This window comes from Danio rerio, chromosome 22, assembly GCF_052040795.2.
Source record: "Danio rerio strain M-AB ecotype USA chromosome 22, GRCz13ab, whole genome shotgun sequence".
Classification (NCBI taxonomy): Eukaryota; Metazoa; Chordata; class Actinopteri; order Cypriniformes; family Danionidae; genus Danio; species Danio rerio.
This window is the reverse complement of record NC_141042.1, coordinates 12,014,796-12,041,500: the sequence shown is the minus strand read 5'-3', so window position 1 is coordinate 12,041,500 and position 26,705 is coordinate 12,014,796. Positions and strand designations below refer to the sequence as shown.

Sequence of the window (26,705 nt, the reverse complement as noted above, 5' to 3'; positions counted from 1 at the left end):
AATGGACTTAGTCGAAAAGAAAATGAATGAATGTAAAAAATAATTGCATCTATGGGAAGTCCCCATAAAGATAGCTGTACAAGTGTGTATGTGTGTGTGTCATGGTTTCAGGACCCAGTTTGACCATCTTTTGAACACTCTCATAGAAATTGAAATTATGGTAACTATAATGTAAAAAATGTGTAAATCCTCACTCGATATGCTGCTCAATGCTCTCTGATTCACGTGATCTTGTCTGAAGTGCATATTCATATTTTATCAGCGTGCAGAAGTGACGTGTCGGTGTGTGACTGTAGCTTCTTCTCCTGCCATCAGCGAGTGTTTTCCTCCATGGCGAGAGCTACAACCGAGCGCTTTTCTCTTATTTAAGCAGCAGATTGTGAAAAATCTCGAGAGGCGTCGCTGACATGTGAAAGAAACGCCGCTGCAGTTTTTGCTTTCATTTGAGGAAATGAACGCTTCACATTTCGTTAGCAGACAAACGCCTGTGTCAGGGGATTGAAGACGCATCTCAGAAATGGAGATGCTAGGAAAACGTCTGCTGAGACTGATTAAAATCATCTGTTTGTGGGTAAAATAATATTAATAAAAAAAAGCTTAACTGATAATATATATCAGTGTTTCCCAACCCTGTTCCTGAAGGCACACCAACAGTACACGTTTTCAGCCTCTTCCTAATCAAACCCACCTGAACCTGAAGTTATCGGGTCAGATGAGGGAGACATTCAAAATATGTACTGTTGGTGTGCCTCCAGGAATAGGGTTGGGAAACACTGATATATATGACTCCAACCACCGGCATATTTAAAAAAAAATGATAGGATTAAATTTAACCAAAGTTTGGGTTTGTCCATATTTTGGGGTTGAAATAATTCTTGTATGTACATCAGGGGTCTCAAACTCCTGGCATGCAGGTCATTTACGGCCTGCCCTTCTCCTCCCTCCGGCACGCAACTGATGTCAAAAATGTAACGAGATTCGGTCCGCCAAAACATGTTTTTGAATCCCTTTATCATTGTTGTGCTGTCGCGGATAGCCACCAGAGGCATGGGCTGGTATAAGATTCTGACGGTATTATTGAAATATCAGTTTTACGGTTTGGCGGTATTGTGATTACTGCTCTAAAATATATTCTTTGTAAATGTCTGGGTAAAAGACAAAAACATTTTCCCCTTCTAAACACAATATGTTTTATTTTAAGAAACATTTTAAATATTTTAAAACCGTAAACATGTCAGGATAAATAATTCAGATGAATTACTGACTTCTGCTGTTTTCGTTTATTTTAAAAACAGATTTTTTTTTTACAATTTCAAACAGCATCTTTGGATATGTTTTCTGCGGGAGATACTGTTGTCCTAAAAAAACAAACAAAAAAGTAAATAAAAAATCTTACATATAGCTTAGGAACGGTATTGCAAAAAATGTTGACGTTTTAAAATGTTGACTTTTCCAAACCACGGTATACCTTGAAAAACGGTTATCCCATGCCTATCATCTCCTCCCCCACCCCCACACCCCTATTGGATGTTTAAAGTACTGCAGTATATTACTGTTCTGTTCGAAAGCGACGAGAGCGTCAAAGTAGCCGGAAGTCATTCATTTTCAATGGGAGCTGGCGGCGAGGAGCAGCGCGGCATGTCTTCACTGGTTTTCCTACAGAAACATGTATTAAAGCGTTACTGGCGAGTTACTGATGTGCATTAATGTTATGTATTCTTTTTCTTTACAAAAAGTGGGAATCTTATACAACAATACAAAACAGTATTGCTGCTTCAGGATATTTCAGACATATGAACACATTGGATAAGTGTAGCAAAGCCACGCCTCATTCGACTTAATTTTCTATTGTTTAATGAATTTGATAAAAAGTGCGCAACATTTTCACACTAGAAAGATTTATGTGATTTATAATTGATTTATGTGGGAATGTAACTGATATGATATTCTGCAACGGCCCCTTTAAATACGAGATCAATGTAGCGATCTTTGACGCTCTCACCGCCTTCGGTGTGAACAATGAATTATACTGTATTTCAGTTTCACTTTCGGTTTTTCTCAGCGTGTGGTCGAGAGTAAAGCACATGCAGATTATTTCTGGGGCTGATTTAAACATTGAAATGAATGTGCTCTATATCATACATGTTCTATTTTTACTAAAACTCTATTTTTTTAAATATTCAAGGGTCGTTTGATTATTATCAGCTTTATACCGCCTGTATTTTGTTGAACAAACACTTTTTCATGGCTTACACGTTATGCAGGTTGTGTAACAAATATGCTCATTTTGCTAATGTTCGATTCAAATGGTCTCATTTAGTAGATTTTCCTCGTATGCGTATTGAGATTTCCATGACAACTATTTACATTTTACTGCTGGATGAATTGAACATGTTAATGTGAATATATACTTACTTTTCCTCTCTTTGTTGTAGTTTTACATACAAGAAAGTTACTGGGAAGCACAATTTTACTGGGAAGCTCTATTTTACCCGTTACCCAAACTGCTTTCTGCTGTTTTTATGCTATCTATAAAACTTTTGGTAAACCAACAATTGGTTGGAACAGAATAATAATTATTATCTTTATTATGACTATTTAAATGTCAAAACGCCACTGATGGTGATTTGTTGATGATTTGTGACATGTAATGAATCAATGTCTGTTGTCCTAAGATGCAAAAAATTACATCACATTTTTTTTTCTTGTGCTTGAATGCTAAAGTGGCCCTCCTATGAGTTGTCACTGAAATGCCCCCCGCCAATTTGAGTTTGAGACCTCTGATGCACATATTTGTGGTTTTTGCTGTCCCTCTTATTATTTCTGTATACATTTACTTTTATGTATTCTTTTATGTATACTTTATTTATTTATTTATTTTTATTTAGTCATTTCTTTTGCCTTGTTATTGTGTGTATATGTTTTGTTTTGTAAATGAGGCAGGGTTATTTATATAGCACATTGGTAATTCAAAGTGCTTTACATAATCAAAAATAAAAGAAACACACATACGAAATAAAAACAAAGAATGAAATGATTTAAAAAAACAGATGAAATTGTTACTCCTGTTATCCCTTTGTGCACATTTATGTATAAAAATATTAATTTAGATATTTCTCATTGTGTTTATCTATTATTAACTTATTTATAAAAACAAATAGTTGACTAAGTAAAAAAAGTGACTTTTTAATTATCTTTCATTGGTTAATGTAAACAGCTCAATAATAACATGAAAATTACATTATTACACTCTCATTGCAAATTTGTATTTTATTATTTAAATTTGCATGCTTATTTAGTCTTTTTTATTGGAGTCACAATAATTACTACATTTATGTACAGCACATTTGGATTTGATTTCCATAAACTTATTATAACCTTTAAAAAAATCTTTAATCAAAACAACACAAGAGTTTCTTTTATAGTTGAATGAGGTTTTAACACGTTTTTTTTTTAGTGACGTCTTTATTTAACAGATTCTTGGCTAAGATGGAGAAAGAGTGTGACAGACGTACTGATGAATAATTGATATCCTTCTGCTCAATAAAACATTTCCTTCTGCCAGTCTTTACGCAGAAAACACTCAGGTTCTGCTCCTCCATGTAGTATAGCATATGATGCATGTTTAGCGGATGACTTGTCGTTTCTCTCGCTTCGTTTCATTTGCTTTCTTTTTGGTATTTGGTAGTTTATGCCCCGACATCTATAGGTGAATCTCCTGGTGAATCTTTAAGGGAAATCACTCCTTAAATTACACTTAAAGAAAAAGAAGCCTATTTTTGTTTCTATATTTATTTATTTTACTGTATTAATTCATTTTTCCTTCTGCTTAGTCCCTTATTTATCAGGGGTCACCACAGCAGGATGAACCGCTTTTTTTATTATATATTGCTATGTTAATATTAGTGATGGTGTTTATTTAGCTTATATATTTTGAATCCTGTTTAAATGTTTCATGTTGCGGTAATGATGGTATGTATTTACATGTGTTAAAACAATTAGACTTCTATTATAATTTTTGCATTATGGTAAAGATTGCAGTAATTAGAATTATACTTTGAATTAAATATGATTCATTGGTATTTATTTATTTATTTGCACTATGAAAAATTCTAGTACTACTTTGATTCTTTGATATTTATTTGTGATGAGTAGAGTTTATTGGATTGCGTTGATGTTGTTTCCATATTTGTTAATGACAAAATGAGCTTCATGTTTGCATTATGGTTATGATGCTTTTTATTTATTTGTGTCAATTTGAATTAGATTACTATTAAGTTTTCATTTCAGTAATGATGGTATTTATCTTTGCGTTAGTTCTTTAGAAGGGTATTTTTGTTTTTGCATTGCGGTAATGATGGTATTTATTTTTTCGCATTAGTTATTTAGAATTATGTTTTTATTTTTGTATTGTGATAATGATGGTATTATTGGTAGTAAATAACTAATTGTAATGTTTGTAATTTTTGCTTGGTCATAATGACTGTTTATTTCCAAAATTGCAATTACTATTTTCTCTTTTTCTTTTCATTATTATTTTTTTATTGTGGTGATGATAGTATTCTTGGTAATAAATAACTAATAACAACGTTTTTATTGATTGCTTAGTGGTAATAATTGTGTTTATTTACGGATTTGTTATTACATTGTTTTTTTGTGCATTATGGTAAGGAGAATTATGATGTATATGGAAAAAAAGAAAATTTTAATATAGTATTTTTATGTTTTTATTAATGATATTTTATTTATATATATTTATTTATGTATTTTTTGCGTTCGTTCTTTAAAAGGGGTTTTTATGTTTTTGTGTTGCGGTAATGATGATATAAAATTTTTGCATTAGTTATTTATAATAATATTTCTTTTTGTATTCTGGTAATGATGGTGTTTATTCTCTTTAATAAATAACTAATTAGAATATATTTTGTAATGATTGCTTAGTGGTAGTGATTGTTTATTTGCGTAGACTTTTATTTCTTTTTGTGCGTTTTGGTAATGATCATTGTGGTGTATATGGAAAAAAGAAAACAATTAAATATAGTAATTCTTTGTTTTTATTAATAACATTTTTGTTTTTAAATATCTTTTTTTTTCATTTGTTATAAGAGTATTTTTTTCCATTGCGGTAATGATGGAATTTATTTTTGCATTATTTTTTGCGTTAATAAATATGTAATTAGAATAACGTTTGTATCTAATTTTTTTGTTTTAAGTTAAAGTAATGATAATGCCATGTTTTTGCATTGTTAGTGAGAATAATGCCATATTGCAAAAAATCATACTATAACAGTTTAATGTTACTTAATTCCTAGTGTGGATATTTACAGTTTAAAAAAACCAAACATAACAAGGTTGAAATTATTATGCAGAAGAAAGAATAGAGCTTTTCAGAAGAAGAACAGAGCAAAAAAGTTTGTCAAAGAGAAACTTTTACTGGCTCTCTCCATCGCCTCACATCGTCTTACTCAAGAGATTTCAAAACTTTACATTATAGCTCCTGAAAGTTTCTTGTCTCTCTCTCAGATCTGCGATGAGTCACACCATCTGTGCGGTTTCTCTCTGTGTCTCAGTGTGAGATTGAGACGGGACAATGTGTCCTCAGAGTCCTGGTGGACATGGTCTGAATGACAACATGCTCATACCATTGAGTTTTGGGTGAATTAAACATTTTCTCTACCGCTTTCGATGTAACTCCGTCTCAACTCTTGTGCTGTCTACATAGTTAACATTTAAGGGCACTATGGGTATGCTAATTACCAAAGAAAGTGTTGTAATTAAATAAATAGGCCTGTTAGAGCATCGCCTTGTTAGCTTAGCAACATGCTATCAACAAAAAGTTTTTAAACAGTACAGTGGCTGTTAAATTTTATATTACTTTAGTATTAACTTACTATATTAAACATTTACTATATTAAAGCAGTAGTTTTACTGTTAATTATAGTATTGCGTTATTCATTTACAAAACAAAACACTAAGGTACTATACATTGCTTTTAAGTACATTTGGAAACATATTGTAAACTTTTATGTTGCAATGTTAGCATTAGCAACATGCTAATTACAAAATAAATCATTAGGGATATAACAATTGTCTTATGCATGTTTTCTTTTTTTTTCCTAATTAGAATTTTATGTTGGACTGTTAGCTTAGCAGCACGCTAACTAATAAAAATAATTACATAGCAATATTTAACATATCTAATAAACTTGTGTATATATTTCTATTAAGTATTTTTGGTGCTAAGTTGACTTTGTTGCTATATTTAGCAACTTTTAGCTTCTAGCGACAACTTTTTTTTGGTGTAACTATAGATTTTTATAGACTCTCGTTTCTTCATACTGTACCGTTACTTTGCCGTACCTACTCTTCTCCACGATGCCGTCGGCCCCTCCCCTGCCTTAGAGCACACACGGACGGCCCAGTCCTCGTACAGCAGTCTCTCCCACCTGCAGACAGAGAGCAGACCCTCTGCATATCAACGGCAAATGATTTAGCACTGCGAGTGTGTGGTATTTCCCCTTGTACAGTCAAAACGATTCACTTCTCCTTTGTTTTAAATTTAACAGTTTAATTTGATCATTTATTCTTGTTCACAATCAGAACTGAATTTAGTGACAGTTTTCGGAACTTGTCTGAGTATATTACGAGAGATTACTGCAAATTCACTACACATCTGAACTGATGTACTGTATTCAAAGAGCAATACATTTAATTAAATTGACATGCTTACATACAGCGTAGTGCAAATATAAATATCCCTTTATTAACCACAGCCTGTTAAACAAACCGAAACGGTTGGACGTGATGACGTCAGCAATATGCAAATTGACCCATGACGCAATCTAGCGACTTTTCAGGCAGTGCTTAGCGCCTTTTCATTGAAAGTTGTTGGCAACACTGTAAGTTGAGTACCATGTTACACTAGAAGCACGATAGCAAAAACTACTTTAACTGAATTAAACTGTGTAGTTGTTATATTTAGTTTTATTCTAATTACTATGTTGCACTGTTAGCTTAGCAACATGCTAATTACAAAAAGTACTGTCAAAATGTTCTATATCTAACAATATTTGTGTGCTTATGCATATTTATTATTATTATTTTTGCATTATTCTGAGGAAAAAAAGGACAAAAAAGCACTGTGACAGTATTGTTTCTTATGTATGTGTTGCTATTAATATTAAAATCTAAGTATTGTTGCTCTGTGGTAGCATCTAACAATATGTTTGGGTTATTTTCTGTATTTAGGGGTCATTTAATATCACTGTTTTGCAGTTTGAGTTCAACATGCTAACGGGAATAGGTGATTTAAAATATTTAACTTCTGTTTACGGGGCATCACAGTGGCGCAGTGGGTAGCAAAATCGCCTCACAGCAAGAAGGTTGCTGGTCCGAGCCTCGGCTGGGTCAGTTGGCATTTCCGTGTGGTTTGCATGTTCTCTACGTGTTCGCGTGGGTTTCCTCCGGGTGTTCCGGTTTTCCCCACAGTCCAAAGACATGGGCTAGGTTTGTTTGTGAATGGATGTTTCCCAGTGATGGGTTGCAGCTGTAAGGGCATCTGCTGCGTAAAACATATGCTGGATACGTTGGCGGTTCATTCCGCTGTGGTGGACCCAGATTAATAAAGGGACTAAGCCGAAAAGAAAATGAATGAGTAAACTTCTATTTACATATTTTGTTGTGCCGCGTTTTTAGCTTAGCAACATGCTAACGATTGAAAGTACAGTATGTTGGCAGTATTTTGATGCTGCTTAATTAAAAGATTCTTATTCACTTAATTTGCTCCCTTGAATGATAGCTGCCTATGTAAACAGCAGACACAGAGCCAGCTCACTAGGATTTGAGTTTAGCTTGTGCTCCTCACACAGCCTCATTAGCACATCCGCGAGAGCGATGACTCCTTCAGAGGTGGCAAACTGACGCCATCAAACCCACTGGCTGTTCTGAGTGGGATGTCGGGTACACATATTCATGGCCGTTTCTGTGGGTAGCGTTGTTTGAGGAGCTGCTATTGCTCATCTTGGATGCGTGGATGCTGGTCAATGCGTTTTAGACACATTTTCGATTGGGAAATCTCCTATAAGCTGGCCTGGATTCAGTCAACCGGACTTTGATTCAGTACATCATGTTATATCTGTCATCAGTTCACTGACTAGCCGGCTAACTCAACATGAGTGGCTAAAGCTGACATTCTTGTGTCCTCCAGACTGCTGATAAACACTGCAAGAATAATCCTAGATGGCCAACACAGCTAGTTTATGAATTAAAGATAATTATAATTATTAAATGAATGGCTACTTTTTTCAAATACCACAGAAATGTGGTATGCTAATCTCACAGAATATGCATATTTAAATACCATGTTTACCATGGTAAACATTATTTTACAATTTGACTTTTTGTGTTAAAGCCTGAGGGAATTCTAAAGGGAGATTAATATTATCTTATCTAATTTGTGTTGTCTTACATGTGGGCTAATTCTGTTGTGTTTGGTTTTTTTGTTTGCTAATTTAAGGCATTTGAGTGATGTGCTTCACAAATGAAGCATTTGTTGTTTATTTGATGGAGTTTAGTATTTTCATCATCAATTGAAGCGTTCTGTTTATGTAAAGCTGATGTAAAGCATATTACGTCACATCCCACCACCCCTCAGTGAGTCTGGCGTTTCAAAGAAGTTGCTAGTGAGGATGAGTAAATACACCAGCGCCCTCTTCTGGTTAACACCGCAAACTGACGCCTGCATTCAGTTTTGGTACATGTTTGTAGGTACAAATTGAAATTGGTGTTTAAAACATGGTAAAATCAATACATGTTTTAGGTTTATTGACTATTTGAATAAACTATTTATAATACTTAATTTGTTTGTGTTATTGTAGTGTATTTCAATAGTTCAGATGCAAAAACCTCTAAATGCTGTCTGAAATTGTCTCCTAAAATGGGCTTTTCTATCAGGCTCCTGTGTGTAGGTTCAGTAACATCACTTTCATTATAAATAATAAGTTCTTTTTATGGTCTTTACAGTGAAATACCTCAGCATAAAAAAGAAGGCTGAGAAAAATGTTCATTTTCGATGGAAATTTCAGACGGCTCTTACAGGTTTTTGCAACTCTTCATTTAATGATTGAATGTAATGTATTTAAAATACATTTGATATATTCAGGATATGTTCTCTGAAAACAGATATTTATGTTTGTCATCTTGTTAGCAAGGTTTCAGTTTTTTTGGTGTGAACTGAACTGGGGTCTTTTTTTAATTAGTATTTTGTACATTTTAGTTACAAATGTTAAACTTGTGCTTTTACAAAGGATCTGAAAAATATATTTTTATTTACAAGTCAAGCTGAACTTTCAGAATACCATTTAGTATTAATTACTACAACTAATCAGAATAGGTACATCCTGTAAACATTGACATCTATAATCTGTAAAATACAGAACACACAAACTAATTCAGACCTGATACTGGCTTTAGGGCACTGTTGTTATTATTATTGAATATTGGTTTGTAAGAAAAGCAGAGTGTTTTTGTTGATTAATCAGCAAAATTTCTATAATTTGTTTGGATTGTTTTGAAATATTAATCCACTAGATGGCAGCAAACATTCCTAATTGGTGAAGGGCAATCGGAGCTAGAATTTGACATTTTAATAATATAAACAGTTTTACCATGTCATTGTGATTTATTTGATAGATATTGCGATTTGATTTGCGATTTAATTTTGTAGTCAAGCTTCAGCTCAATAATCTGTCATGGCAACAATTCTGCGACAATTCAATGCCTGTGAGTTTGAAACCAAAATATTTCCAAATTACCAATGTTCTTTTTAATTTAAATTCATCTATTAAGGCTTCTGGAGCACCAGACGCCATTACAGCACTTGTCTGCGCTTTCCTGTTTGTTTTCTTTTTGTTTTATTGTGGGCGTTCCGCATAGTTCGGTTGCGCAATTTTAATTGGATAGAATTAAAGTTTGCTCACTCAATTGGCTAGTAAGACAGTCACACACAGATGGCAGTCACGCATTTGCTCTAGGCGGTGAAAATTAAATGATACATATTTCATATCGCAGCCTCTTGCAATTTATTAATAGCAACGTTTTAGATTGCGATTCGATTTCGATTAATCGCACAGATAATGTCAGCAAACACAACAGTCAATGAAATGGCTGAAACTGTATTTGCAAACTGATATGTTGACAATATATGAGAAAATGATATGTTGGGATTAGTGGTGTAATGGATCACAAATCTAAAGGTTTGGATCACATGTTTTTTGTTAGTCACGGATCAGACCATTTTTCAGATCAGCCAAAAGTGGGAGAAGACAAATGTTGTTTGTTTTCTATTCATTAAAAAACAGTACTGCATGACACTTTTGGTTTTAACAAACAGAACTAAGAACCTGTAATTTTATTTAAAAAAAATGAAAAATAAAATAATAATAATAAGCTGAATAAAAAATAAATTGTAAAATATTCGGTATTATGAAAAATTCACCTACTGTTGATGATTACGCTAATCTAACATGATAATTTGCACAACACCTATTTATTTTTAGTCTCATTTTCAAAACATGACTCAGTTATTCACTCATAAATGTTCATGTTTCATTGCTAGATGATCATTTTTGAAGAATTATTCGGTGTTATATTATTGATGGCTAGTTGTCGCCACCCTTTGGTTTAATAATGTAATTTCTGTCTACAACTTGCATTTTTAAGGGTTGTTAAATGCATATTGAGATATTAATCTTTACCATAAACATCAGTGGTTATATCGAAACTATAAACAGTACTTCTGTGGTATTTGACTGTTCGTAACTAACTCAAAAGACTAAAGACTCTTTCTTGATTTTTGCGTTTTCATATTTGAATGCAGCGAGTCGAAGGATTAATAAACATATGCAAATGACCATCATTTATAGTTTATCTTGCGTGGGTGTTGAGATCCCGATCTTTTAATGATTGATCGTGCAGCTTACACTGAATGCATTGATGCAGGCTAAACAAGTAGTGACAGAAAACACCTTTAATAACCTAAGAAACCCACCACATCCCGAATAACCCACCGCAACTTCTTCCGTCATCATTATATTTCACAGGAAAGCCTAAAAGCTTTCACACATGTGATTTGAATGACGTGAGAGGTGATATCTCTGTTATCGTTACAAATTTAGGATTAATCTACCAGTGAAAAATATGTATTTATCCGTGAGCCACGTGTGTTCCGAACCATGGGTTGTGACCCTTACGAAACAGAGATCAACCATGATCCATTACACCACTAGTTGGGATATAAATATACAAATATCAGTTATCATGAGTGTACTGTAGCATGTATATATAACATCAGACATCATTTAGTCGTTCATAAACAAATTGCTACTTTAATAAAGTCAAACTATGCGTGTCTTCATGTACTAAAGAAGCACATTAAAATGTCCTGCGTGCATGTTGACGCAAAGCCCTTTGGTTTTGTTTTAAAAACGTTTGTCCCAGCTCGCCCTCCATGTTCACTTTGAGGGTTTAACATTTAAACATTTCTCTGTCTCCAGATCACGGGGGCAATCCTGCTGGCGGTGGGATTATGGGGGAAGTTCATCTTGGGTCCGTACATCTCTCTGATTGCTGAAAACTCCACCAATGCTCCCTATGTGCTCATCGGGACCGGGACGACCATCATCGTGTTCGGGCTGTTCGGCTGCTTCGCAACATGTCGCGGGAGTCCATGGATGCTCAAACTGGTGAGGGTCTGGTGCTTGTTCGGCTTCAGGATCAAGATCATGACTAAACATAAGGCTAACATGAGTCTGTCTCTCTCTCTTCGCCTCTAGTACGCCATGTTCCTGTCTCTGGTTTTCCTGGCAGAGCTGGTCGCTGGCATCTCGGGCTTTGTTTTCCGTCATGAGGTGAGACACGCGCACTGGTTCTCCGGCGGTGACCCATAATGCATCTCTGAGATCTCCATCTGTCTCGCTCTAGTAGGGCTTGTTCTGGTGACATCTCACTGTGTGTGTGTGTGTGTGTGTGTGTGTGTGTGTCCTCAGATCAAAGGCACCTTTCTGAGGACGTACAACGAGGCCGTTCAGAACTACAATGCGCAGGATGAGAGAAGCATCGCAGTGGATAACGTCCAGAGGAGTGTATGTTTAATCAATGTTTCACATCTAGTCATGTTTTGTCTTTCTAATGTGAGGCATTTTTATATAATATAATGCTAAGTTGTTCTTGACAGTTGCCAGGGTGTTGCTAAGGCAATGGGTAGTTGCTAGGAGGATCTTGATAGTTGCTAGGGGGACCCATTGCTAAGGTAATGGGTAGCTGCTAGGGGGATCTCAATTGCTAGGGCATTGAGCAATTTTGGGTGAATGCTAGGGGGTTGCTAAGGTAATAGGTAGTTGCTAGGCAGTTGCTAAGTGGGATCTTGATGGTTGCTAGGGAGACCCATTGCTAAGGTAATGGGTAGCTGCTAGGCAGTTGCTAACTAGGATCTTGATTACTAAGGCATTATTGAGCTATTTTAGGTGAATGCTAGGGTGTTGCTAAGATAATAGGTAGTTGCTAGGGGATCTTAATTGCTAGGGCATTGAGCAATTTTGGGTGAATGCTAGGTTGTTGCTAAGATAATAGGTAGTTGCTAGGGGATCTTAATTGCTTGGGCATTGAGCAATTTTGGGTGAATGCTAGGGGGTTACTAAGGTAATAGGTAGTTGCTAAGGGGCATCTTGATTACTAAGACATTGAGCTATTTTGGGTGAATGCTAGGGGGTTGCTAAGGTAATAGGTAGTTGCTAGGCAGTTGCTAAGTGGGATCTTGATTACTAAGGCATTATTGAGCTATTTTAGGTGAATGCTAGGGTGTTGCTAAGATAATAGGTAGTTGCTTGGGGGATCTTAATTGCTAGGGCATTGAGCTATTTTGGGTGAATGCTAGGGGGTTGCTAAAGTAATAGGTAGTTGCTAGGCAGTTGCTAACTAGGATCTTGATTACTAAGGCATTATTGAGCTATTTAAGGTGAATGCTAGGGTGTTGCTAAGATAATAGGTAGTTGCTAGGGGATCTTAATTGCTAGGGCATTGAGCTATTTTGGGTGAATGCTAGGTTGTTGCTAAGATAATAGGTAGTTGCTAGGGGATCTTAATTGCTAGGGCATTGAGCAATTTTGGGTGAATGCTAGGGGGTTACTAAGGTAATAGGTAGTTGCTAAGGGGCATCTTGATTACTAAGACATTGAGCTATTTTGGATGGATGCTAGGGTGTTGCTAGGGTAATGGGTGATTGCTAAGCAGTTGCTAAGGGTGATCTTGATTACTAGGGTATTGATTTATTTTGGGTGGATGCTAAGGTGTTGCTAAGGTAATGGGTAGTTGCTAAGCAGTTGCTAAGGAGGATCATGATTGCTAAGGCATTAATGAGTTATTTGAGTGGATGCTAGGGTGTTGCTAAGGTAATGGCTAGTTGCTTGGGGGATCTTAATTGCTAAGGCATTAATGAGTTATTTTGAGTGGATGCTAGGTTGTTGCTAAGGTAATGGGAGTTGCTAAGGAAGATTTTGAATGCTAAGGCATTGAGCTATTTTGGTTGGATGCTAGGATGTTGCTAAGGTAGTGGGAGTTGCTAGGGGGATTTTGATTACTAGGGCATTAATGGGCTGTTTTGGGTGGATGCTAGGGTGTTGCTAAGGTTTTGGCTAGCTGCTAAACAGTTCCTAAGGGGGAACGTGATTACTAGGGCATTAATGAGCAAGTTTGGGTGGATGCTAGGGTGTTGCTAAGGTTATGGCTAGCTGCTAGACAATTCCTAAGGGGGAACATGATTACTAGGGCATTAATGAGCTATTTTGGGTGGATGCTAGGGTGTTGCTAAGGTAATGAGTAGCTGAGAGGCTGTTGCTAAGGGGGATCTTGATTACTAAGGCATTAATGAGTTTTTTTTTGTTGGGTGAATTCTTGGATGTTGCTGAGGGTAATGGGTAGTTGCTAGGGTGTTTGTGGGTAATAAGCCATTGGGTAGATATTTTGGGTGGTTGCTAGGATAATTCTTAGGCAGTTTGATGATGGTCTATTTGATTTGTAGGCATTAAGTTGTTGTGGGGGTTTCTAAGGTATTACCAAGAGATTGTGTTGTTTGCTAGGGTATTAATGAGATATTTTGGGTGGTTGCTAGAGTGTTAATGGGAATATTGTTAGGCAAGTGCTAGTGCGCTCAAAGTTACTATGGCATTGATAAGATATTAATAAAGTAATCAATAATGCTTAGGTTAGAATAGTTTGGTTAGTTTAGAATGTTCTGCGTTATTTATTGCCGTTAAGTTTTTGTGGGGGTTTCTAAGGTGTTGCTAAGATATTTTGTTGTTTGCTAGGGTATTATTTAGATGTTCTTGGTTGCTAGATGTTAAGGTAGTTGTTCTAGCTTGTTCCTCAGTCATTGCTAAGTTAATCTGAGTAGTTGTATTGCCGCTGCAAGAGTGATCTTGGTTTATGCTTAGGCTTTACTAAGATATTCTGGGTGGTTGTTAGGACATTGCTCTTGGTAGCTGGTATGGGGTTGTTTACATTCAGGATGGTTTCTAAGCAGTGAGAAACTCTGTGTGGTTGTTAAAGGCCGTTGTATTGTTGATTGTTGCATAGTACTCGGTGGCTGTTATGCATTGCTTACGCTGTTACAGATGCACGCTGGGTATCTTTGCAAGGTATTTTGGGTAAGATATATTTTTATAGATTTTCATAAGTGGGGGGGGGTTGTTAATATGTTGCTACAGTAAGCTGTGAGTGATTGCTGGGGAGTTCCGAGGGTATTCAGAGAACAAGGCTGTTTCTGAGATGTTCTGGGTAGTTGCTAGGATGTTGTTAATGTCTACTGGGTTGTTGTTAAGGTGTTGGGTAGTTGCTAGGGGGCTATTATGCATATAGACAGGATCAGGTGTTCCAGTCAATAGTTGTGATGTGTGGTTTTTCATTTTCTTCAGTTGCGTTGTTGTGGTGTCCTGAACTACACCAGCTGGTTCTCCAGTATTTATTTCCCTGTGAATGGAATCCCTCCGAGCTGCTGCGCGAACATCTCCGACTGCAACGCTTCAGACCTGCGAAACGCCACCATAGCACCTACCAAAGTCTATCAGCAGGTAAAACACACACAGACACACAAAATCAAGCGGATTGTTGTCATTTTTGTCCGTTTATAATGCTTCTCTTGTTTCCAGGGCTGCTATGAGCTGGTGACAACCTTTATTGAGACTAACATGGGCATTATTGCTGGAGTAACATTTGGAATTGCATTCTCACAGGTAGGATGGAGACTTATTACAGCTTTCATATACTCAAACTGCTTTTGATATACACAGAAATTGTCTAATATCTGAAACAAACGCACCCAAAATGGCATTTTAGTTTTCATATTTATTTCAAAGTATTTTTAAATAGCATTTTCATTTTTAATTAGTAAAGTTTAATAATTAAACTTTTGAATATTTCTATCATTTGTCCTTTATTTGAAACGTTAAAATATTCTTTAATATTTAAATTGAATATATTATTAAATAATCTTTTAAATTTAAATGCTTTAAATTATTGTTTTAAAATATTTAAAGATATTATGATTCTTTAAAATACATTTTAATTTAACATTTCTAAAATTTAAAATAGTTATAAAATATTTTAGTTTTATTTTTTTAAATGATATTTTTTTCTATTATTATTACTTTATACCTTTTCACTTTTAAAATATGCAATGTTAATTATTTTTAAATATTCTGTGCAATTTAATTGTATTTTTTCTAAAAAGCTTTCAATGTCCCGTGAAGTGCTTTGAAATGTGCATTTTGATTCAGTGTTTGATGTAATCTCAACCGAAAGCCTCCCCCTTTTTTGCTTCATCACAGCTCTGCCAGTGAGAGTGGTTTAGCTCAAGCACATCAATTGTAAAGCATTTAAGAGGGCGGGACATGTCAGATACTAGAGAGCATTTGATTGGTCACAATTTAATGTGAAATTAAAGTATGATAATAATAGCCTTACATGTTTATATCTTTTAAACTTGAATTTTGTCACTGTTTTGGAGCACACTAGCTTATAGATATCCTACAAATAGGGATGTAATGATGAACCGGTTTCACTATTAACCGCAATTTAATTCTTCATGGTTATTTAATCAAAAAGGCTTCTCAACACTGTCTTTCCGCATGGAAAAAAAACTGCTGCAACTAAACAAAGTTATGCCAACTGTGTGCTAGTTTAAAGTTCTGAGCTTGTACACCGAGACTCATAACCACGCACACTGGATTAACTTTGACGTAATCCTGCCACAGATGTTTTCACACTGCGTGACTATCTGGGCTAGCGTTTTGTCGCTGCTTTGTTTACACCGCAAGATGGATCGGCGTCAGGGGCTTTTGCATTGCATGACTTTACAGTAGGAAGAATCACCCAAACTACATCTCACATCTAAAAAACACGTATTATATCTTTTGTTATTAACTACATAATGAGAAAAAAGCTTTAATGGGGTATAAAATGTTTTTCAACTTTCTTTTTTAATGTTCTGTATAAAACGTCAAACAGACACGGGTGCGAAAATGAGCTTTTAACTTCTCCCCCAACCTCCCGCTGGCCTGCAGGTACACACACACACACACACACACACACACACACACACACACACACACAAGTGAATGCTGCTCTCTCATTGGCTGTAGGCAATTTCCGATGTTATTTTTTAGTCAAAACTCATTTCACACGGCATGATTTGAATTTCCAACAGCTCCAGATATTTAGCATCCCAAATATCTCACAGGCATCGGTGACTCATCGGCGATTCTCTCAGATCGTGTCTTTGATAGTTCATACCGTGTGATTGTCACTCACGTGCAGGAGCTCCGATTTGCCTGTGATTTTAGGCATTAGTCTGCGATTTCTCAAAACCTGTCGGCGAGTCAAAATCGGGTCTAAAATCATGCAGTCTGAACTCTGCATAAGGCAAGTTCCATTTCCAATGGATCATCATATATCCTCACGATATCTTGCTTCATATGAGATATGAGACTGCTGTAGTTATTCCAGTTGTGCAATGTTTTTGGTTTTTATCGTCAGGAAATCATTGAAGGCATTCATGATGTTATCATAAAGATCTAATGTGGCAATAAGACTGTAACTGCACTGTGTTTTTACACTGTGGCCATATTCATCTATGTAAACACACGAAAACAACATTAACATTATAGCAGACACTGTAAAAAGCTCATTCCTCATTTCACTGACAGGGTATTCGAGTGTCAGAGTGTTGGGGGACTGCTGTAAAGGAGTTATTATGGATTAAATATCACAAAATTTAGCAGGTTTTTTTGTACAAACATGATGTTAAAACACGAATGCAGTTATGAATGTATTAAAACATGTTTGTCGTAAAAATTTGTAATAATGACAAAAATACTAATTTGTGGATTTGGTTCAGCAATACTGCCGTTGTGGCTGTTGTATTCTGGGAAATTTTCTTATCCCTTGGTTTCGAGTGTGGTCCTAACAGGGACTATTCACCCCTTCCCCTTACGCCTTCAAGCTGAAGAGAATTGGGACACCCCTACCCCTTAACGTGAACGCGCATAACGAAGGGTAAGGGGAAGGGCTAAGGGGTAGAATTGGAATCGGGTCGTAATTCATTGTTAGTATTATTCTCATCATAATCGTTATCATTTCTATTCAATTATTAATTATTATATTTAATTAATATTTAATTATTAATTCATATACAGGGCTCGAAATTAACTTTTTTACTTGGTAGCACCGGTGCTCCCAACTTCAAATATTTAGGAGCACCAGAAAAAATTTAAGAACACCCACCAAAAATTAATGAGCACAGCTGCAAATTGCTTTTAAGGGATTTATTGTATTTTAAAACAACAATAATAGGACTGACAAAAACCAGAAACAACTATCTAACTAATGCTGCGAAGACATTGATATTTGTGTGCAATAAATCCAAAACGAATGTCTAATAATTAGGCCATAGAATATTAATCATGATAAAAAATGGCAATAATAGTAACAATGAATTCCATTTCTCATTATGATACTGCCTTGAATGTGCATGAATGTAGGTTATCTACTATAAAAAGTCTGTTACTTTATGAAAAATAATTGTATAGTTTACATCAAAGAAAAATGAAGCATTGCAGTAAGAAATATTTTTTTGTACTGCTGTTTTTATATGCATGTCAATTTAATAAATAATATTTCTGCTACAAAACAAACAAAAGATTATAATAAATCATTTAATTGATGAAAGCTGCAAAGCAGTCATCAGTAAATAAATAAAAAAATAATATACACCTCAAAAAAGAATTGACAAAGAAAGTAAGTAAAGTCTCACTTCTATCACTCTTTAAAAGTTTTGGTTTCAGTTTTTGTCAATTTAAAGGTTCAGTCTGAGATGATCTTCATTTTTCTGTGTTAGTGGAAAAGCTGGCGAGTCAGCCGACCCAATTTATGAGCAGGCAGAGCAGGATTCTTGCGCAAACCATCAGCGAAATACCGGCCTTTGTTATGAGCCGCAGTTTCAGTGTAAACTTAGTAAAGGCGAGCTTCTTTGGCGATATATACAGTATTAGATTTGACTTTTAGTGGACATTTGCGCTGAACACGCAGTGAATGCAACGCATGGAGATTCGGGCACCTTCTCCAAGAAGCGCGTACTCGATTGATCTCAGCTGGCGGATCATTATTCACCACGTGACGTGTCATGATCGCTTTCATCTGCGCCTTAACTTTAGGTGGGGTTTTATGAAGGGAAGAAATATTTCAAATAATATTAGATTGGTATTAGATCTGTTGGATTACTCAGAGTTAGTAAATGAGGAGGCTTTAATTTTATTTTTAGATTTTTACAAGGCCTTTGATACAGTTGAACATAGTTTTATGTATCAGACACTTAATCATTTTGGTTTTGGCCCAACATTTAAAAAAATGATGAAGACATTTTATTATAATATTTCAAGTGTTTCTTTATCCAGTGGTACTTCTTCTCGTTTTATTATTCGGAGAGGCATAAGACAAGGGTGCCCAATTTCACCATTTTTATTTTTATTAGTTGCAGAAACCCTAAATCTTTATACTGTACATTGTTCTCAAATTAAAGGTATTGAAATAGGAGGTACCACATTAACTATCAGTCAACTTGCAGATGACACCTGTTTATTTTTGAAAAATAAAGATCAGGTCCGAGTTATTTTGAAGGCTTTTAAGCTGTTCTCTGATGCATCAGGTCTATTAGTTAATCAATCCAAAAGTGAAATAATGGCTATACACCAAATAGACGATTTAAGTATAGCGGGAATACAAGTTAAAAAGACAGTGCTTTAAGTTTTTACTCTTCAGCCGTTTGCATTTCCCGTGGTCATAAAAGCTCCTTCCCTGTCATCTGACAGCTGAATACCTTGAGTGAATGACTGCTAATATGAACCAATATAACGGCAAAGAAGAGCGATTCAGCACGTTTTTACGAAAAATCAAAACGGGTCGCACTACAACCATTATATGCAGTCGCACTAATGCGACCAAATATATTATGAGGTCGCATAGATTAATTTTCGGGCGCATATGCGACCAAAATGGTCGCAATTTAGAGCCCTGATATAATTATTCATAGACATTCGTTTTGGAATTATTGCACAGTCATCATAAGTCTTTACAGAATTAGTTCAATAGTTGTTCCGGGTTTTTGTTAGTGCTAATTGATGTTGTTTTCAAGTATAATAAATCTGTTAATTTACATGCATTGGTGCTCCTTCATTTTTGGTGAGAACTTCCATAATTCTCCTAAATTCTTGAAGTACTTACTACAAAGTAAAAAAGTTCATTTCAAGCCCTGCATTAGACAAAAACTATTTTTAATTTATACTTATTTTTATTAATTTATTCATTGATCTGTCATTTATTTTTAAGCACAAAGAGAGAAATGGACTATTGTTTGTTTTTTAATATTATTTTGTGCTGTATTAACTGCTTACCGAGCAGCAATAAACAATACTTTTGCATATATGAGATTTTTCTAAGCTATTTTAAAATGAATGAATGCATAATAATGAAGATAATCATGAAACCGTGAGTATTTCTCAGACTATAATCGTACAATCCAAAATCTCTAATCATTGCATCCCTACCTACAAATGAGCAATACTGATAATAAGATCTAAAAAAAACGTCATTTTAATTTCATGTTACCTTTATATGTAAATGATCAATTTATGTTAAAGATCGATTCATAAATAGTTCATCCCAAACTTTTACTTAAATGCTTTATTTTGTAAATCGCACATCTTCATCGTAACACACTCACAACCAGACTCTTTCCCCTCTCCTTAACACATCATATCGTTATTTGCTGCGATCGTTAGCAAGCTAATATTTACTCCAATCTGTTCTCCTTTTACTGCTACAGCGAGCTGAACATCTGTCTGCTGTTGTCTTTCACAGGTGAAGCACTACACGTCGTCAAATGAGTCACTCGCCAACGCCACATCTTAAAGCAGGAGAGAGCCATGCTAACCCCGCAGTGTCTGTGTTTTTCCAGCCCTCATTTAACAAACACACACTCGTGAAGGAGCCACAGCTGGGGTTTGCTAGCGATCGTGCCGTTTCAAACACAATCAGACCCTCTGTCACTCACACTTCCGCCTCGGGACCATTATGCAGATCTCTCTCTCTCTCCATCCGCGCTAATGGCTCCAACGAGGCAGGATCACCTCGACCCCTCCGCTGATGCTAATTGAACTGTTAGCGTTATCTGCAAGCTCGAATCAATGACATCTCTTAGCGACACGGCCTCGCTAATACGGCTAATCTTCCATTGCACGTGTGGAATTCTTTCTGCTTGGTTAAATGGGAATCAGTAAACATTCAGTGCGATTATAACCAGAGTTCGGTGCGTGTGGAGAGAGCGAAGCGTGAACCTGGCGGTAACGACTAGTGCGGTTTAATTTAATTAGCAATTACACTGGAGCTGGGGTAAAAAAGAGGTTTACTAAGGTAATGACTATGTATGTGTGTTTTTTTTCAGCTGATCGGGATGCTGTTGGCCTGCTGTCTGTCACGATTCATCACTGCCAATCAGTACGAGATGGTGTAGCGGAGGGAGGAAAGGTGAGCCACACACGCACATGTTTTAAAGATGAGCGCTGACTATCTTGGACTGCAACTTATGGTTAACAAATAGAGTAGACATGGTATCAAGCTAATCTGCTTGTTAAGTGTGATGTCATGTGAAACGGCTTCCGGCTTCTCTCTCTCTCTCTCTCTCTCTATATATATATATATATATATATATATATATATATATATATATATATATATATATATATGTAAACAGTCGCTCACTCTTCATTAAAGTGAACAGTCGCTGTTCCTTGTGTGGCCTTAGGTTTTTGGAAGTTGCTCACTCTTCGCCGAAATGAACAGTCGCTGTTGCTCACGTAGACTGAGGTTGTCGGAAGTTGCTCACTCTTCGCCGAAATGAACAGTCGCTGTTGCTCGTGTAGACTGAGGTTGTCGGAAGTTGCTCACTCTTCGCCGAAATGAACAGTCGCTGTTGCTCGTGTAGACTGAGGTTGTCGGAAGTTGCTCACTCTTCGCCGAAATGAACAGTCACTGTTGCTCGTGTAGACTGAGATCGTCGAAAGTTGCTCACTCTTCGCCGAAATGAACAGTCTCTGTTGCTCGTGTAGACTGAGATCGTCGAAAGTTGCTCACTCTTCACCGAAATGAACAGTCTCTGTTGCTCGTGTAGACTGAGGTTGTCGGAAGTTGCTCACTCTTCGCCAAAATGAACAGTCGCTGTTACTCGTGTAGACTGAGATCGTCGAAAGTTGCTCACTCTTCGCCGAAATGAACAGTCGCTGTTGCTCGTGTAGACTGAGGTTGTCGGAAGTTGCTCACTCTTCGCCGAAATGAACAGTCGCTGTTGCTCGTGTAGACTGAGATCGTCGAAAGATGCTCACTCTTCGCCGAAATGAACAGTCGCTGTTGCTCGTGTAGACTGAGGTTGTCGGAAGTTGCTCACTCTTCGCCGAAATGAACAGTCGCTGTTGCTCGTGTAGACTGAGATCGTCGAAAGTTGCTTACTCTTCGCCGAAATGAACAGTCTCTGTTGCTCGTGTAGACTGAGGTCGTCGAAAGATGCTCAGTCTTTGCGGAATGGAATAGTCGCTGTTGCTCGTGTAGACTGAAGTTGTCGGTAGTCACTCACTCTTCGTCAAAATAAACAGTCGCCGTTGCTCGTGTAGACTGAGGTCGCCGGAAGTCGCTCACTCTTTGTCAAATTGAACAGTCACTTGTTGCTTTGCTGCTGTGAGTCGCCCGTAGTGTGAATGAGGCTTTAACAAGTGGATAGCTTGATGCTATAATACATACAAATGTTGAATAAATATTAACAATGTCAATCAAATGTCTTATAGTAATTCGTTTTTCATAGTTTTCTTATATATATATATATACACACACACACACACAGTTGAAGTCAGAATTATTAGCCCTCCTTTGATTTTTTTCTTTTTTAAATATTTCCTAAATGATGTTTAACAGAGAATAGAAATTTCCCAGTATGTCTGATATTTTTTTTTCTTCTGGGGAAAGTCTTATTGGTTTTATATCAGCTAGAGTAAAAGCAGTTTTTAATTTTTTTAAAAACTATTTTAGGGACAAAATTATTACCCCCTTTAAAGCTATTTTTTTCCAATAGTCTACAAAACAAACCATCATTATACAATAACTTGCCTAATTACCCTAACCTGCCTAATTAACCTAGTTAAGCCTCTAAATGTCACTTTAAGCTGTATAGAAGTGTTTTGAAAAATGTCTAGTCAAATAAAATTTACTGTTATCATGCCAAAGATAAAATGAATTAAAATAAATCAGCTATTAGAAATGAGTTATTAAAACTATTATGTTTAGAAATGTGTTGAAAAAATTGTCTCTCCGTTAAACAAAAATTGGGGGAAAAAAAATAATATAAACGGGGGCGAATGATTCTGACTTCAACTGTCTGTGTGTGTGTGTGTGTGTGTGTGTGTGTGTGTATATATATATATATATATATATATATATATATATATATATATATATATATATATATATATAGTAACTGCACAAATAATTGTTGAATAGTCAAAAATTTGGTAGTGTAAATTTTTGTGAAGCAATATATTGAAATGGTTATTTTACATTATTTTTTGTACTTGTCTAATTTAATTGTTGTTGTGCGTGTGTGTCTGTGTTTGTGTTTGTGTGTGTGTGTGTGTGTGTGTGTGTGTGTGTGTGTGTGTGTGTGTGTGCGCAAAACAATATTTAAATGTCTATTCTTGGAGATTGTGCTGAAACTGCGTAAACATTGCTCACAACTGAAAATGTTTAATCCTTGTTTTCTTGTTTCTACAGGCACTAAAGATGTACGTCACCTGGAAAGGGAAAGCAACCCAAAAATGCTTGCACACTCCATTCTTTCACATCTCTTTTTTACTCTCTCTCTCCTTTTATCTTTAATTTCTTTCTTGCCTTTTTTCTGCTTTCTGTCATTCCTTAATCATGCAGTTGTGCCATGACCAAAGCCTCTCCTTTCAAAACGTCAGCGTTAGCGAGGACAAGGAAACGGTTTTAAGACGCACTCCTGCGTTCCTGCATTTTACTCTGTATAAAACCTTGCATGCGGAAACCATCGCACACACACACTATAACTAAAGCATTTTTGTAACACCACGTCCTAACCGCTCGCAGGAAATCGATATCGCAATCCATCTCTCGCTGTACTGTATATCAAATATGTTATCGGTGGTTTTGTTGCCTTTGCATAGGATTTTCTATTTCAGACACAAAAATCACTCAGTACTTTATTAGGACATAAGCGTGACGTGTGACTTGTTCGCTGTTTATATAATATACTTTTTTTGGAGAAAAGTCTGTTTTTCTTTACTATCCACCATTTTGTGAGCTTAGTTACTATTGGTCAGGTTGCAATTAGTAGCTCCGCCCACAGTGAAATCTCATTGGTCCAGACAGCTGTATATTGTTACAAACTGGATGTTCTAATTGGCTATTTTGTGCTAAGTTTTGCAGTACTTTTACTTATTTACATTCAAAACTTTGCACATCTTGTTAGGACATGGTGTTACTTAACCCCTAAACAAGTGACTTTGTTAGTTACTTGATTTTTGGAGAGAAAAAACTATTAAAAATACAAACAAATGGCAAGATGTTTTCGTTGTTGTTGTTGCTGCTGTTGTAAAATCTATGGCAAAGGGGTTCATCTCAGAAATGGCTTTATAATATAATTTCATTTAATTTTTTTCGCTTCGGGTTGAAAGTGACTTGACGTGTTCATGTGCCGAGTCAAAAACATCAATGTAGTTTCACTGGAAAGCCAAAAAAACAAGCAATTTTCTGCCACAAACTGTATAGGCTTGTACAGAACTCAAGTAGATGCTGACTGGAGTGTAAATGTGAAAAACATTAGGCTTTTATGTTGTTGTTGTTGTTGTTGTAAGACAAGCAGATATTTCAGAGTACTAACTAAACACTGTTTAACAGACAACTTTATGGCTAATTCAACAGTTAATAGGTGGTAGTTACAGTTTTACACTATATCTACCTTGTGACACTGTTATTTCGTGGTGTTTTAATGTAAGAATGTAATCAAACTGAACGTCTCTTTCAGAATTGAGGATGATCATGTTTAACAGCTCCAAGAATGTCCAGATAATTTCAAGAGGAATGAATATTTGCATGAGGAAAACATGAAAATGATGAGAATTTTGGTATGATGAAGGATGTTTCTAAGGATTCTATGTTGTTTTTAAGAAAATATGAGATGTTAGACTTGCTAAATCCTTGCTAGTTTGTCTAGTTTAAAACATTTTGATTCAAAATCTAATATATAAAGTGAAATAAATAATTTTTTTCTAGAGGTTTGAGTCAAATAATTTCTTGAAACATCTTTACCTCAGTTTGTTTTTGCTTAATAAAATGTTTTGTTGATTTATAAGTATTAAAGACTGAGCCAAACTTTAGACACCGCTGTTTATTTATTATTTATTAAAACATAACTTATGTGGTCAAAATTGCTGCAGTCTTTGGCTTTCGTTTTGTTTTGAGTCTACCATGCAGTACTGTTATTTTCATGTGTCACTGTTTTCTCTTTTTAATCTAATTTCATGTTGTTTTGTATGGTTTTCTCATTGGCCATTTTGTTATCATTTAGCCTTAGCTAGTTAATATGTTAAACGATCATTTCTGAAGCAGCCCCTTGTGTTGATTGATCATCAATTAAGTATTAGAATCCAGAATTCATAGTGATGAACTACACATCTCCAGAGAAATAATGTAGGCTACTTTGTATAATAAAAATAAACACTTTTTAAAATGCATCACCAGCTAGCATGCCAACAAAATGTACGTTGATATTGTAAACATCCGTGATCTCTATGAATAAAATGGTTCTTCGTCGTTACCCGTGTCTGTTTGTCTTCATTTAAAGTTTGAGTCACGGCTTGAACTGGATGAATGGATTTCTCACAGGATCGTGTTAAAATAATTTTGTCCTGGGATTGAAAACAGGAGGTTTGTTTGCTTCCTGGCCGCTGGATGGCACCACGATGTCGCTGAAAAACGTAACTGAGCAACAGCTTCATCGACCGGAGACCTCCGTCTACTGCGTGAATGGGGAAATCCCATGCAAATAATGATGCAAAAACGGATTTTACCCCATTAGACCTCTGACGAACGTGCATATAATGTCTATATCACGTCTGTCAGTGTAATAGATGACTTTTGGACAGTGAGTAGAACATATATTATCAATATAATGCCTCCTCAAAAAAGCCTTTTAACATATCCAACATGTCTTATAATGTCTGACATCAGAAACCTTTAATATTGATGTCAACAAGAACATGTTCCACCTTTGAAAAAAACTGACCGCATGTACTGGACGCTTGAAGAGGTTATTAAAAGTTTTATAATTTAAAACTCTTCAAAACTCATTTGGTTTCGTTTTTAAAATGTTAAACTTTATTTCTAAACAAATTCTGCGCCAAGCCATGTTCCACTTTGGATGCCTTATATTAGCATTAATATTTATTTATTTGGCTATTTTATGAAAACTAACTATATTTTTTAAACTATAATATTTTTTATTTTAGTAGGCCTGTCAAAATTAGATTAGGCTATAGACGTATGTACATCTGTTAGTGAATATATGTCGTTTGGATGTGTAGCGCAAAAAGACAACATTTCAGTCTTATCATCTGATGTCTGACATAAGAAACATCTAATAATGACGTCAACAAGAACGTGTTCCACCTGTGAAAAAAAAATGTCAGCATGTAACCTAATGTACGCTTGAAGAGGTTATCATGTTTTATTTAAAACCCAAACAAACTTCATTTGGTTTGGTTTTTAAATGTTAAACTGTGCAGTCTTAATTTCTGAACAAATTCTGCTTTTCTGTGCAAATGTTCCACTTTGGATGCCTTAAATTAGAATTAATATGTACTTATTTGGGGCGAGGCAGTGGCGCAGTAGGTAGTGCTGTCGCCTCACAACAAGAAGGTCTCTGGGTCATTGGTTCGAACCTCGGCTCGGTTCAGTTGGCGTTTCTGTGTGGAGTTTGCATGTTCTCCCTGCCTTTGCGTGGGTTTCCTCCGGGTAATTGGGTAGGCTAAATTGTTCGT

The 26,705-nt window shown here is 35.8% G+C and overlaps 1 protein-coding gene and 1 long non-coding RNA gene across 4 annotated transcripts in view; one reads left to right on the top strand and one right to left on the bottom strand.

Annotated features, from left to right (window-relative positions):
* The window catches only part of tspan7 (tetraspanin 7), a 56,650-nt gene extending 31,167 nt beyond the window's left edge, over nt 1-25,483 (top strand). The window contains 7 exon segments of the mRNA NM_001130818.1: nt 11,553-11,741; nt 11,832-11,906; nt 12,045-12,140; nt 14,967-15,122; nt 15,201-15,284; nt 21,047-21,129; nt 23,419-25,483. Coding sequence (NP_001124290.1) covers nt 11,553-11,741; nt 11,832-11,906; nt 12,045-12,140; nt 14,967-15,122; nt 15,201-15,284; nt 21,047-21,115 — 669 coding nt within the window. The 3' untranslated portion in view covers nt 21,116-21,129; nt 23,419-25,483.
* LOC147831513 (uncharacterized) overlaps nt 4,773-26,705 on the bottom strand; it is a 267,831-nt gene continuing 245,898 nt past the window's right edge. For 2 of the 3 annotated variants that reach the window (XR_015521742.1, XR_015521745.1), the window contains one exon: nt 5,102-6,446. This is a non-coding gene — a long non-coding RNA (uncharacterized LOC147831513). Of the gene's footprint in view, nt 6,447-26,705 lie in introns of all 3 variants that reach the window. The other variant, XR_015521739.1, reaches the window with a different exon arrangement.